The following is a 14490-nucleotide window of genomic DNA, read 5'->3' as shown; positions in this document are numbered from 1 at the left end:
GTTTTGTCTACTTTTAAAGTCACCATGTAAGATGGGGACCTTTGAGAATGCAATAGATTTGAGTCATGCATCTTTTCAAAACAAAATCATGAGCACTTGCATTGATGGAGGGTTTGGTACGATACAATGTTTTTTCTTAACTTCCATCTCACTTTATGTAAAAGAAATTAGCTCCTAATTGTTAATTGTGAATGGTATTCATGTCTCATCTTTTGTGTCATAGCTATCGAAAATAGCATTTGACAATATTCTAGTATGAGACCTCCTAAATGTTATCATTGTATGCATTAGAGTAACAAAGAGGAAGAGAAGGGAAGTTGATAGCAAAACCAATGAAAAAATTTGAACATTCTCTAATTTTTTGGAACCTAATCAACTAACCTATCAAAGTTTATTTGTGCAATATTCTCTAATTACCTAATCAACTAACCTATCAAAGTTTATTTGTGCAATATTCATGACTATACACCAAAGCTTCATTGAAGTTGAGTTTACATATTTCATTACCATGTATTCCATATTACATCCCATCAAATCAAGGGAAATCTTTCTTCATTAACATTTTAAGGTTTATCTTGAAATATTTTAATGTTCATTCTTGCTTTCTAGTTGTAGAAAAACTAAGATAGTATCAAGATTTTCCTTTATAAGAGACTCTTTGTCATTGATTGTGACTCATTCTCTCTCTAGACCCTCTAAAAGCTTGTGTACAAGGCCACAGTGGACATAATATTGCTCATAAAGGTAATGAAATTATTCATGAAGCTTTTGAATGGAGTCCCAAATTGAAAGTTATTTATGAAGTATGGAAATAAGTCAAATTTGAACTTGAAATATAAGGGCCAAAAAATGAGTCCATATTTCCCCTATTGAAATATACTTTGATTGCACTAAAATCAAATAAACCAATGCGAATCCTTGATATTTGCCCTTATTTCATACATATAGTCCCAAAAACTTGATGCTTCATGATAGTAAGGTTTCTCTCCTATGCTCTTTTCCTTCTCTAACCACTACACAACTTTTATCCTTTTGATACACATCTAGGAAAGACAATATGACCTCTTTCTCCTCCTCTTGAAGTTTCTCCTCTTCAAAAAAATAGAACTCCCTACAAAAAAATGGTAGGCCTACATAAAACCCTCAATTGTCTTGGTGTATATAAACCTAAAAACATGTAGTCAAGTGTACACTTACATTCAAAAACTAACCCAACAAGTTCATTTATCAAACTAGTAGACTGTCCATACCTACTTATTATATTAAAGGATTGCTTGGTTTTATATTTTCTCATTAGAATTCTCTCTCTCTCTCTCTCTCTCTCTCTCTCTCTCTCTCTCTCTCTCTCTCTCTCTCTCTCTCTCTCTCTAATTTAACAAATGTGACTGCAAGCTTGGTTATATAGTAAAAGCATGCATAAACATTCCCTACAAGAGAGACCTTGTTCTTTATTTGAATGTGTGTGTGTATCTATTCTACATGAGAAAGAGAGAGAGGGAGCAACCTAAGTGTAATCTCAACACGTGTGATACCCACACAAATTCAAAATTCACGCACTTATGCCTAAGATTATGATGGCCAACCTTGCACCAATAAGACTAGGTGAAGCAACGTTTCACCTATCACTTTGTGTGGAGGATGATTTGCAACAATCACTTATGCACAAATCAATTGTGTATGCGCACATGCAAGAGAGAGATAAATTGGGATGATAGAGTATGATTATAAATTGGTCGATGCAAGGAAGCAAATTTTTGGCTCTAACTTTACTTCTCTAAGAATGACATTTGTGGCATATTCAAAGGCCTGAGGCTAACATACAATAAACGTTGATCGTTTATAGCAAAGGATGACTAGCATGTGCTTAATGGACTGGCATACAACCTAAGGTAGAAGAAGCATCAATGTTAAGCAATCATCTGAATCAATGGAGATTCATGAAGAACATCTTAAATCTTAACCAAGTGTACAAAATCCATGGACCAAGTTACAAATAACCCATTGTGGTGATGCAAAATAGGATCTATTAGAAGAAAGATTGGAAGTGAACATCCCTCCCCCTTCTATAGGGTGATTAATGAAAATTTTTATTTTGTAGCTTTGGTTTTGATTTTCTTACTCATTTGTACTTGGTTATAGAGCACGTGTAGCTTTCCAAAGTGATGCGATGGGATGACGATACTAATAGGTATGAGGCATACCAGAATTGATGGATTCATACTCTTCATAGATTTAATGGGTCAAATTACAAGGACTGATAGGCCTTAATGTAATAGAGGATAGGGCACAAGCGCCTAAACAGTTGTGGCCCATGATAGGGTAGTAGACAAAGAGCTAGTAATGTTAACACTATGCCTGCTTTTCACAAAAAGGCAATTAGTGTGCATGGATTCACACAACTAGTTGGGGATTAGAACTCCTTTGCTTTTCTTTTGATCTTTGATGGTGCACTTTTTGCATTTGAACATGTATCTATTTACTTCTATTGTAAGCTCACTCTACTCCAACTTGCCAAAGGCTAGGGTCATAATTTGTAGAGGGATAAGAGGGATTATCAATTTGACTACACTATTCCAATGGATGAGGGATTCACATTGATCCCCCCAATACCCTGCAGAAACAACAACATTTAAATAACTAACACAAAGAAAATAGCTACATGACTCACCCTATCCTTGAAAGATTGTCCTTTAATTTCCGATATATAAAACTAAGGCGGCAAGAAATAAAGCTTTTAGAACAGATTTGTATGCAAATGACAGAATCCTTATAAATATCAACTCTAATCATACATCATCATGGGCATGTTTTATAGTTTTATCAGATGGACAAGCTGTTTACTAGTGTGTAAACATGCTTGAGAAAGGATGTTCTACAACTTCAAGGGTACACCCAAAACAGAGCTAACATTTTACTGGCAGCCTGGACCTAACTCAACTATTTTGTACCTGCGCCTAACCCTAAGCATTGGCCCATCAGCTTAGGCCTGCACTCCCTGCCATGAGCGAAGCTGGAAGGCAATCCATTATACAGCTCAGTAACAAAATTTGGCTCGTGTGCAGTTGATGTCGCATCTTTATACATGCTGATGGCTCAATGTCCTGGACTTGCTTTGACACCTCACCTAACCCTGAGTGTTGGCCTCTGAGCTCTGTATAGTCCAAAATATTGAAATGCAACTTCAAAATTTATTTTCCAAAGCTTCAGCCAAAAAATTTATTTTCCAAACCTTCAGCCAAAATAAAATAAGCATTTACAGCTGGAGCTGTAAGCATCTGGTCAAATTCTACAAGGAACCTTTAGATGTTATTAGGCATGCGCTCCCCTGTGGCAAGGATACACAGAGAAGCTGCAAGTCAACATATTATACAGCTTAATAACAAAATTTGGCCTGTTGTTAGGTCGATGCTGCATCTTTACCTGCTGACAGGCTAAATGTACTGGACTTATTTTGGCCACCTCTAGGATGAAAAACTTAACACCATCATAAGAGAGACAAGCATCATTGAGTCTTCTGCATGGGAAGGATGTAAATTTTGTGTAGTACAACCACTAACGATAAACACCACAGACCTGGATTGAATATAAACTATTCCAAAGGCACTTAATCATTATAGCAGTACAGACTGCACATACATAATCACTTCTTGTTGCACAAATTTTGTGTAGTACAACCACTAACAATGAACGCCACAGACCTGAACGTCAATTGCCTCCTCTAACAATCAATTGTTTCACAGTTAACTCATACAGTAGATAGTATCTGGCCAGCACATCTAAACAGCAAGACAAAATCAGAGCTGTACATTGAAGAGGTATATTTCACAAATTATTAACTGGTTTTCACAGGGCTTTGCATCTGGTGCAAATGAACAGAGCCTGTTCATTTTATCTTTTTAAACAAAATGCCACACTTTGTGTTACCTGTCAGAAGGCAAGTCCTGAAGAAAATTGAAGTTTTAATCAATATAGAAACCAAAAACTTTAATTACAAGATATAAGTTGATTTTGATCAAAGATCCCAGCTCAGGTTGGGACTTCCTAGCCCATGGCATACTTCTGGGTCCAGTTCCGAGCAGTTGCCTCATACTTCCCTCTGTCAGTCTTGTACATGTGAGCAATCTCAGGAACAAGAGGATCATCAGGGTTGGGATCAGTGAGTAAAGAGCAGATGGAGAGCAAAACCTGTCAATGAATAAACAATACATGTAGCTGAATGGCTTTAAAATTTTCACAATTACTCTCACATATTATTCTGACAAAAGAAGCTGCTAGCAGCTACCTTAGAAATGGTCAGTGCTGGGCTCCATTGTTCTTTCAAAATATCTAAGCAGATACTACCATTGCTGTTTATGTTGGGATGAAACACTTTAGTTCGAAAAGCTACCTGCAATAGAAAGGCTTTGCAATAAGCATATTTCATAAAATATTGCACCTCCAACTCTTAAGACCTTGATAGCAGTGACTAAGTCTTATTCTAAGCAAACAAATCATACAATATAAGAGCATTGTTGGCAACCGCAATGTATCTGTTGAATTGCAGTCTCAAGAAAGGCATGGAGAGATGTTTGAGAAGGGGGAGAAACTGTAGTTTTCTACCTCTTTGACAGTGCCTGATCAGCCAGACGGCCCTTGTATATGTAAGTATTCTTAAATTTGAAATCCTTGACCCAAGAGAGAGAGAGGTGTGACTGCACACTAGAGAGAGAAAGAGAGAAGAAGAAGAAGAAGAAAATGCAGAATATGACAAAGGAGCTCACTCTAAACTGAATGCAACGCAAGCTTCCCAAATACAAGGCCTTGTGCGTGTGGTCACTACCACATCAATGAGGGCATGAGACTGTAAAGTAGGGAGAAAATCTGGCTAAGGTGAGAGAAGAGAGGAGTTCATGTATCATCTATGGTCATCTCCTGGCCATGAGCCTCAGTCTAGGTCAGATGAGGACATTTGGAGCTCTCTAGCGACAGTCTCCATCATCAAGCATCAGTGATTTCATCATTCATCTATCACAGGGGCTGTTGGGACCTGCGTTTTTGCAGTCTCGCTCCTCCACCTAGCATCACTCATCTATCACAAGGGCTAATGGGACCTCCTTTTAGTAGCCTCGCTTCTCCTCCATCACCCAGTGTCACTCGTCTATCATAGGGGCTGCTGGGGGCTGCGTTTTTGCAGCGTAGCTCCTCCTCTCTCACTTGGTGTCAGTCATCTATCATAGAGGCTGCTAGGACCTGCATTTTTGCAGTCCGGCTCATCCTCCATTATCTAGCGTCATCATTATCCACCTAGCATCAGCATCCGGGCTGCTCTCTCAACGCTTGACAGCTCCAACACTTTGGGATTTGCGTTTTGCTGCCTAGGTCACTCCCCAGCATCAGAGGACTGCAGTTCGAACCCTCAACAGCTGGTGATCATCTTCCACATCTCCAACAATATCAACACTTCTCTAGAGTGGCATTCCATTTGCATTTAAGATTTTGCATCCCACTTTGTGTTTTAGGATTTGTGCCCCTCTAAATTAGAGTTTACACCCTCTTTTAGGCATTCTACATACTTTGTGGGATCAAGGGTGGTCCTTGCTTGAAGCATACTTGCTCCCTCAACAGTGGTCGACCTTCTAGTGGCTACTTCGATAGCCCACTATTCAAAGGACCATGTTTTGTTCCCTTCACTATGTGAATTTCCCCTAGGTACCACCACTTGATTCAAAGAGGACAATGAAATTATCTTTTGAGCTTCGGCTCTGCTATATCAGCTTTTCTTCTCATAGCATGATTTAGTGCATAATATGTCTATTTGTGGTGTTGGCACCTTGCCTTCATTGCCTACTGACCACCGTCCACCGTCGTTCATCTTCGAGCTCCATCTTGAAAGCTCTACATGTTCTTAATTGGGCTTCCATCTCCACTCAATTCATGGCATTACGAGTCTCAGTACTCGAGTTGTAATCATCAAGCAAGCTGTATTTGTTGAGGATTCCACTTCACAAGTTGTTCTTGCAAGGTTGGCAGAGAGAGAGTTATACAAGCTCCATTCCCCTTCTAGAGTAAAGGATCCTCAAAGGCAATTTTCTATTGTCAAGCCCATTCCAATTTCTACACCCTCCCCTACATGTTCTAGCCCATCCCCCACCATCACCTCTAGCAGTTTCCTTGTACGCCCCATCCTTTTCAAAGGACGACAACCTTGGTGATGTGACTATGGATTTCCTCGTCATTTGTGTTTCAACAAGGGATTTCCAAGATCATGACGAGATTCTTCAAGGATTGCAATCTTCTTCGAGCCTTTCCTTCATGCAATAGCCTATTTTCTTTCTCATCAAGTCACCATGCCCTAACACTTGCATGACCATCTCACAACCCTTGGTCCCTATTGCGCTTTTCTAGCAAGCTATTAAACTAGCTTGTAGATTTAATTTATAGGGCAATGTACATAAACTTACAGCACATACAATATTCAATTCAACAAAGAAAATAAATGACAAAAAGAACCTGAGGGTTAGAGCGCTCTTGCACAATAGACAACACAACATTGGCCTCAGGCTATGCGCCTCTTACGGTATTTCTTTAATACTCAAGATGAGCCTTTGCACGAACCCCTTGTGACCCACTCGTGTGATCAACGCAACTGTCACAGATCAACACTCTTTTTGCTGATGATTCCTTGTGTGTCAAAAGTGGATGCAGTGATGGAAGCGTGGAAAACTGTTGTAACAAGCTATTGAACACCAGAGACAAAGGAAAGAGAAAGAGAATCACTACAAAAGAAAATAACACTACACAAAGAACTCAAAAGCAAAGAGATAATCGTGAAATGGAATCCATAGACCAAGATATGAGACAATGTAGAACCAATGTGAGTCACCGGCTGTGAAGACACTAGCACCTACTCCTCTCCCTCCAACAAAATCTATCAAATGATGAATGACAAATGATACATGATGATAAACTATGGAGGAGGAACCTAGATAAATGAAGACACTAGCACCTACTCCTCTCCCTCCACCAAAATCTATCAAATGATGAATGACAAATGATACATGATGATAAATTGTGGAGGAGGAGCCTGGATAAATCGGTAAAAATAATGCCATAAATGATGTCAAGTCAGCCAACATTAAATGCTGATCGACCAACAATAAATACTAAAATAGCCATCATCAAATGCCAAATAAAATACCTAAATAATCTAGGAAATGTCCTAGTGCCCTAGCCCACTGGCATGCACAGACTTAACCGTAAACTAACATATCTGCTAACATCGTGTGCCTAGCTCTTCAATGGACTAGCTTTGCTCGAATTGCTACGTCCTCGATTGCTCTCACCAACCTTGATCAACAAGCTTTGAGTCTGTCTCAAATACACACTCAAACCAATGTGTGTCCAAGATGCAATGCTACAATCACTCCAATGTTGCCAAACTTGACATTGAGAAATGCATCCTTGATCTCTCATTGCTGCCACACTGCAATCGATGAGGAATTCGCATGACTATGAGGGTGCGCAATGAAAGAGGAACACAAACACAAAGAGAAGCAAAAAGAGAGAGGGATCAAAAGATGAGGGAAGGATACTGCACTGACTGAAGAAGAATGTTGATACAATGATGATGGATTGATCAGTCCCTGTATGCAGCCCAAAGCATCAATGGGGACACCAGATCAAGCTGATGACGATGGCAGCACCAAGGGACAACCTCGAAAAATTCCAAATGGTAATAACAATGTCTAGCATGTGTAGGCAAACTGTGGAAGGTAATAACATGCCTAGGAATGGACACCAAAAGCCGACAAATAAAGAAAATGCACCTAAACCACCATAGCTCCTATGTCTCCAGACTCTAGCAAGAGCTCACAACCAAGAGATGACAGACTGACATGACTAACACAAGCAAGCTAATAGAATCTTGGTCTCAAACTGATCTAATTTATCAAATGAGGCCTTCCAAGATCCTCTAGGAAATATTCTTCCTTCAAAGCTTTCTTGAAAGTAAACAAAATAGGACTCACTACATATAACAAGTTTATGCACAGCTTCAAAGAAGTAACCACTTGGACAAAAAACTCACTCATCATCTGAGTAGACATACTAAAAACTCCATCTTTGACTCAAAGAGTCGGTAGCTTGTCACATTACTGCCATCAAAAAGCTACCTCAGGCTTTCTACCACTTCCATTACCTTCAGAGCAAAAGCTTCATATGGTGTGTTGGCTTGTAGCTGCATTTGTTCTAGCATCTGCTACCAATGTGTTGTTACTGCTGCTCCATAAGTATACAAATAAGTTGCTTCATCTCTTTAGACATGGATGGACTTGCAGAAAGTCCATCTTGCCAACACTCAAGTTGTGACTTCATGTCAGGCTTCTTGATGTTTGCCATGAATCTTCGATGATTTGGCAACCCAAAACAGGGAAAATTTAGGGGTTTTGGTTGGAATGTCTTCAACAAGAAATTCCACACCCAAAATGACTAACTTTTGCAAACCCTAGCCACTAATTTGTTGTAAACAACAAACTCTAATTCTAATCTATTATAAAATAAAGCTTGCACAGCTCCAGAGAGAAACAAGAAGAAAGAGATTGACTCCCGACCATCTAGTACCTCGAGATGGCTGCAAAACACTCTCCTCTTGATGTTAATCACAAAAAACCAACAAGTATGCATCTCCTTTTGTTGTTATGGTTCTCTAAACTTGGGCTACTCCAAAAGTAAGAGAAAAGAGAGAAAAAGAGCCCCAAATAGCCAGGATCAAGTTTCCAAATGAATAACCAATTACTTCTTAATAAAATCGTGTTTTTTATTAAGAGCTAATTAATGACTTGATCATTAATAATAAGTGAGTTGCTCACGTATTGAAGATTTAGCTCAAGGACTACTTAATAACTTAAGTGCCCTAAGTGAGCTACTTATTAGGCAAAACTTTCAATGTAACAATTATAAGGTGTAAGCTTTCAATTTAATGAAAGTTTCACATTCCACCTTGTTTCTTTTGCCTTGCTCTTCTACCACATAGACTATACATTGTCCATTACAAGCCCAGCGTCAACTTCTTCATTACCTGTGCAATGGTCACCATGCCAAGAGCTAAGGATACCAAAATTAAAGTTCATTCTAATTAAGAAATTTCATGAAGCTTAATTAAGTCATTAAGATAATTTCTCATTATGATGACAAGTTATGGTGTCATCAATAGCTCCTCACTATCATCTCTCAATTGAGTCACAAGCTTAGCTCACCCATTCCTGACTAGGCATCACTAAAGTAATCTGTTCAAGGCCTCTCCACTCCCATTGGCCTATGGTGACCTCTTGTTATATTGTGTTTCCCTCTCCAAAGGGGATCTTACTCTTTTGTTGACATTCATAATCAATAGATTGCATTGACACACTCCTCTTACCACCCTCTAATCCATTCCACTTCTTTGACCTTCCACCACATCCGCAATCACAAAGAGAATATTAGCAATCATGTATATTATCTCCTAACTGTAAGGCTTGATCTTAATCAGAATAGGACATTGAAGCTTTGACAAAGTATTTGTCAATCATTTTTTTTATCCTAGACAATTTAAGTGAAGGTTCAACTCTTACAATTCATTTCTCACAGTGTATTCATTGTGTTCTAGGCAAGCATATAAGCCACATGGCAAGGTGAACACATTGAGTGTGGGCAGGCTAACATGGATGGACGTGTTTTGGCCCTGGCATCATTTTCTACTAGTTTGACATGCATTAATGCCAGTCAGTTAGCTGGTCAACCAGCTTTATCAATGATTAGCTATTCACAACCAACCTCCCTCGCTCCACTACATCATCAGACTATTCCACTAGTCCTCCATCTCTTTCTATCTCATCCTCTTGCATCTGTCTCGCCCCCACGCCAAGGTTCCATGCTCCAAGCTGTTTGTTGGGGATGACTGTTGCAGCCTTGTATCATTTAATCTCTTGCAAACTTTCTTTCTTCATTACTATATTTCTTTCAATCTACTTCTCTATTCGCTTCATATTCACGTTTCTTTCCCCTACAGACTCTCACAAAGTTGACGAGAGTTGAAAAAATGATCGTGATAGCAACGAAAAGAAAATATTTTAATAGCAATGGTGAGCAAAGAACGAACTAAGGCTATAAATGTTAGCAGTCTAGTCAACCCATGTATGAGTCTAGGCTATGTCTGATATCACTGGGTAATTTAGGCATTTTATAGTGGTCATTCTAGTGATTATTTAGGCATTTATTGCTGGCCAACCAACTGCCATGTTTGGCATATTTTGGGCCTATTTATTTAGTGGCTCCCTCTCCTCTCATTCAATCATCATCATTCTTCAGGTGGTCTTCCTGCTAGAGAGAGGAGCCAATGCCGATACGCACACGGCTAATGACTCACTGTTGTACGCGTCATTCTCGTGTTTGGCATATGGATTCCATTTCCCGAGCACATCTCTGAGTTCTCTTCCTTTGCAGTGTTCTTTTGTTCTTTTGTTTCCTTTCTCTTCTATCTTGTGTTCAACAGTTTATTCCAGCACTTGTCTATGATTCATTGCTGCATCACTTCTGACAATAAATAGCCTAATCATCGGCAACTAACCAACTAGAAGCCCCAAAATGACCTGATCTAGAGCTCCAACTGCAGCAACTCTACTGACACATCATCGTAAAGTTGCCACTTTTGCGATGGAAGTTTCTATGTCATGTAGGAACTCTCCGATTGTATCTTTGCAGCATTTCTTTGATTGTGCAGAAAAAAGGCTGGACATGGCCCATATTTGTTAACTTTAGGTAATATTAAATTTGCCTCAATCATTGACAAATCATATTTTGTAGAAACAATCAAAAACAGACACACATGCAGCCTTCCATGTCCTAAGTTCAGACTCTAGAGACTCCAAACAATAGCTAATAATACCAAGATGTTCAAATAAGCATGACATTATCGTGATGAAATGTTTGGCAAAACATGCTGCTGAAAGACACTATATTTTCTCAGTGCAAATCATGATCTACAAAATGTATCACACTTTATATCTCACTAACATACCACAACCACAATTCCATGGAAAGTACCTTGGACGATGTTTCTTCAATCTAGCAAACACAATTTTGAAAATCTAATGCAGATATAAGCATTGTCAACCCTTTGCCTTTGCATTGCATGCTTTGAAGGGACAGTTGAGGAAACTATGCAAGAGTAGATCAGTTAACCATGCCTAATCCAATAGATAAGTATGTGAGTCTGCAAGGAAGCTTGCAGACTAAGAGGATGTCATGGGAAACTTGCTAGTAATTATCCTCGCTTAGAATGGCTCAGTACCGAATGCACATTCTAACACTAGGAAGCTACATTCAAAAAATGAAGCAATTATCAAATCTCTGCCTCTTCAAAACAATGAGCTCGACTTAGAGTATGTGAGCCTGCAAGGAAGCTTGCAGACTAAGAGGATGTCATGGGAAACTTGCTAGTAATTATCCTCGCTTAGAATGGCTGAGTCTGCCTATGCACCGAACGCACATTCTAACACTAGGAAGCTATTGATCATTCAAAAAATGAAGCAATTATCAAATCTCTGCCTCTTCAAAACAATGAGCTCGACTTAGAGGATCATACAAATTGGCAAACATCCTATTGTACTCAAACAAGTCCTACCTCCAGCCAAGATTGAAAAAATAAGATGTCTGTGCTACATAACAATGCAGAGCATATTGCAATAGCCACAGCAGTGGTATAATTAATCACAGGTGACATGATTCTTGACATGCTGAACATGTGAACTGTGTTCCAAAATGAAGATCAACAATCTACCTTAGGTGGCTTGAAGGGATAGTCAGGTGGGAAATGAATAGTGACCAGAAACACTCCCCCTGCATAAGGACTATCAACAGGCCCCATAATTGTAGCCTGCCAGTGAAACATATCCTCAGCCACTGGACCTGTCACAGGAATGAAGTATACATGTTATGGTTGACACTATCATCAACAATGTGCCAAAACTGAGAGATCATAAAAAGGAAAGCCATCACTTGTTGTTCTTTTCCAAACAAAACCTAATGGACTGTCCACAGTTGTGTTCACTAATTCAACGAAATCTATGATAATACGAAAACGTACTTCTTGGATTACTCAATTGACAAACGATCATCGAGGTTCAATGCAATACTCAATTCACATAGCTTGATGATTCATTCGCTCTGAACTGATCTAACAACATTCGGTGGCCAGCCTAAATCTAACAGAAAACGGAAAGACAAAACGGGAATACCCTTATTCTTTAGTGGAAAAAGTAAGAAATCCTTCATAGAACGGCTCACAATGGCCAGGATGAGAAGATAGAGCTAAGGTCCTATATCCATGGAGCTTGATACGGACGAAAGACTGGTGAAACACTCTGGCATAGGTCTTTTACTCTAAAATCAAGATGCAGATTTACAGAAACGGCCTATGCAAAGAACGATTGAACGAAGAACAGATTCGTTTAAAAAACAAACCCTAGCGGATTAGAGAGAAGCCCTACGATCATCAGCGATGGAAACAGAAGCGACCAGGACTCTGACCTGCGCTGCATGAGGTGGGAGGATCCTTCTGCAAGTCCTTAAGCTCCTTCAGAATGCGCTTCGAAGCCATGGCCGGGTGCAGGAAACAAAACACACAAAACCAAATTCAACGTTAGCGAGGCAAGCACGCTTTTTTATTATCCTTCCCTGTTGTTATTGTTTCTTCTTCTTGTTGTTTGTTGTTGACTTTATTCTCGTCTCCATAAGAGGCTATCAGCCTTCAGGCAATATAATGTTTGGTCAGGTTAAACGTTTACTTCTTTACCCACCACCAAAATTTTAAAAGTCTAGCTTTACAAACCAAGGTAAGAGGGCCAATTGGAGCACGGCCCCTCGCAATGAAACAACTAGGCGCTCCGCGTCTAGTTCCCTCTTGGCATTTCGCATTGAGGCTGGTGCTATACACTAGCTTAAGTTTGGTATTTCACACCAATCTTTGAAGCCTATATATATAGAAGAGATTCTTCGAAGGTGCGATGTCATGTTCCTACAGTTTAATCTCATTTCCTTTAAGACTAATAAAAACTATAAACAATTCCCATCATATGTGTGAAGCCCTTCTAAATCCCAAATTGCACACCTCGCTAATTCTAGGCGGTCCGGGGGAGCTGGAGAGGAAAGGTGTATAATCGTGTTGGCCTTCAAACACAAAGCTTTTTTAACGGTGAAGAATTTGCCTTAGAAAAGAGGAGCTTGCTTGGCGTCACTTGCATGCCCTTAGCATATATATATGCATGCTATACATAATTTAGAGGTGTATTATCTATTTTGGCAACCCATGCTACGATGGGTGCAAGTCTCTATAGCCTCAACTCCAAATACACAAATTTAGATTTTTGAATATGCATACCTTCATAGCAGCCAAAAGGCTCAACAAAGAGCTCATGTTATCTCAATCCTGATCCTTCTTCTTATAGGTGCCCCACCTCCTCCCCTTTCAAGATGGGCATATGGACGACGGTTTTATGGGGTGGACAATATGGATGCACAAGGAGGTTTTGTGGGGGATCTCTGCATGCATTGCGTGGGCCCCTCACAAAAACTTTCATTACCGATGTCAATGCATAGGATGGTTTTGCGGGCCGGGCAATGTGACGGCACCGGGAAGTTTTTTCGAGGGGCTCATGTGCACCACATGTGCCCCCACAAAACCTTTCATTATCGATGTCAATAATAATTAGGACATTTCAGAAAGAAGTCTTGTACATTAGCATTATAATATCTAAGGGATTTATCCTAATCTCGTAAGATACTTCTAATGGGCAAAGAGTCTATACACCTTACAATACATCCATCTCTAAATCGGGCTTGTCTATCACATGGAGTACATATTCCCAACTATATAGGCATACATCAATATATAATCCCTATTATATAAGCATTATTATTTCAAAATATGTCGATATGTATGCCTTTTCTACACCATGGAGCACATTACATTTCTAAAGATTAAGTAGCAAACACACATGGATAAATGTCCTAGGAAAATTACTTTATATTGGCAAATGTGCATGGCACAAAATTCATGAATCATGATACTATCATAACATTGCGCTAATATATTAGACATTTTCACATCACAATAAAGCATTATGGTATACATATAATAATTCAAAATATATTTGTTAATGATGAAGAAGTAGAGAAAAATGAATGAAGCATTGAAGATATTAATTTAAAAATCAAGTATAAAAATTACCAAAGTTTAGTCAAAGTTTAAGAGGGGCAGTCCCCATAAAATTTCTAATAATATTATTGTTAGTTATTATTGATATTTTAAATTAAGTTTTTATCATTAATAATAATTCATATTTGGTGATAATGTATAATAAAAAGTTATAACAAACATTGGTTCTTTATAAGACATGTCATTATAATATTTATTCCCATTTCTTTTTTGCATTCTCTCTCTCTCTCTCTCTCTCTCTCTCTCTCTCTCTCTCTCTC

The 14490-nt window shown here is 39.0% G+C and overlaps 1 protein-coding gene across 1 annotated transcript; it reads right to left on the bottom strand.

Moving 5' to 3' along the window:
• Positions 1 to 3777: 3777 nt before the first annotated feature.
• On the bottom strand, positions 3778 to 12752 carry LOC148023103 (ubiquitin-conjugating enzyme E2 8-like). Its single transcript, XM_087696088.1, has 4 exons — positions 12544 to 12752; positions 11795 to 11922; positions 4283 to 4387; positions 3778 to 4185 (listed from the first exon to the last, which is right to left on the bottom strand). The coding sequence occupies exons 1-4, from the start codon at positions 12611 to 12613 to the stop codon at positions 4042 to 4044; spliced, it is 447 nt and encodes a 148-aa protein (XP_087552214.1). The 5' UTR covers positions 12614 to 12752; the 3' UTR covers positions 3778 to 4041.
• Positions 12753 to 14490: the final 1738 nt, after the last annotated feature.

Source organism: Lygodium microphyllum, chromosome 16 (assembly GCF_053477565.2).
Source record: "Lygodium microphyllum isolate KBCC chromosome 16, Lygodium_microphyllum_v1.1.10, whole genome shotgun sequence".
Taxonomy (NCBI): Eukaryota; Viridiplantae; Streptophyta; class Polypodiopsida; order Schizaeales; family Lygodiaceae; genus Lygodium; species Lygodium microphyllum.
Note: the sequence above shows the minus strand (reverse complement) of the source record. Positions and strands in the feature narration are given on the sequence as shown.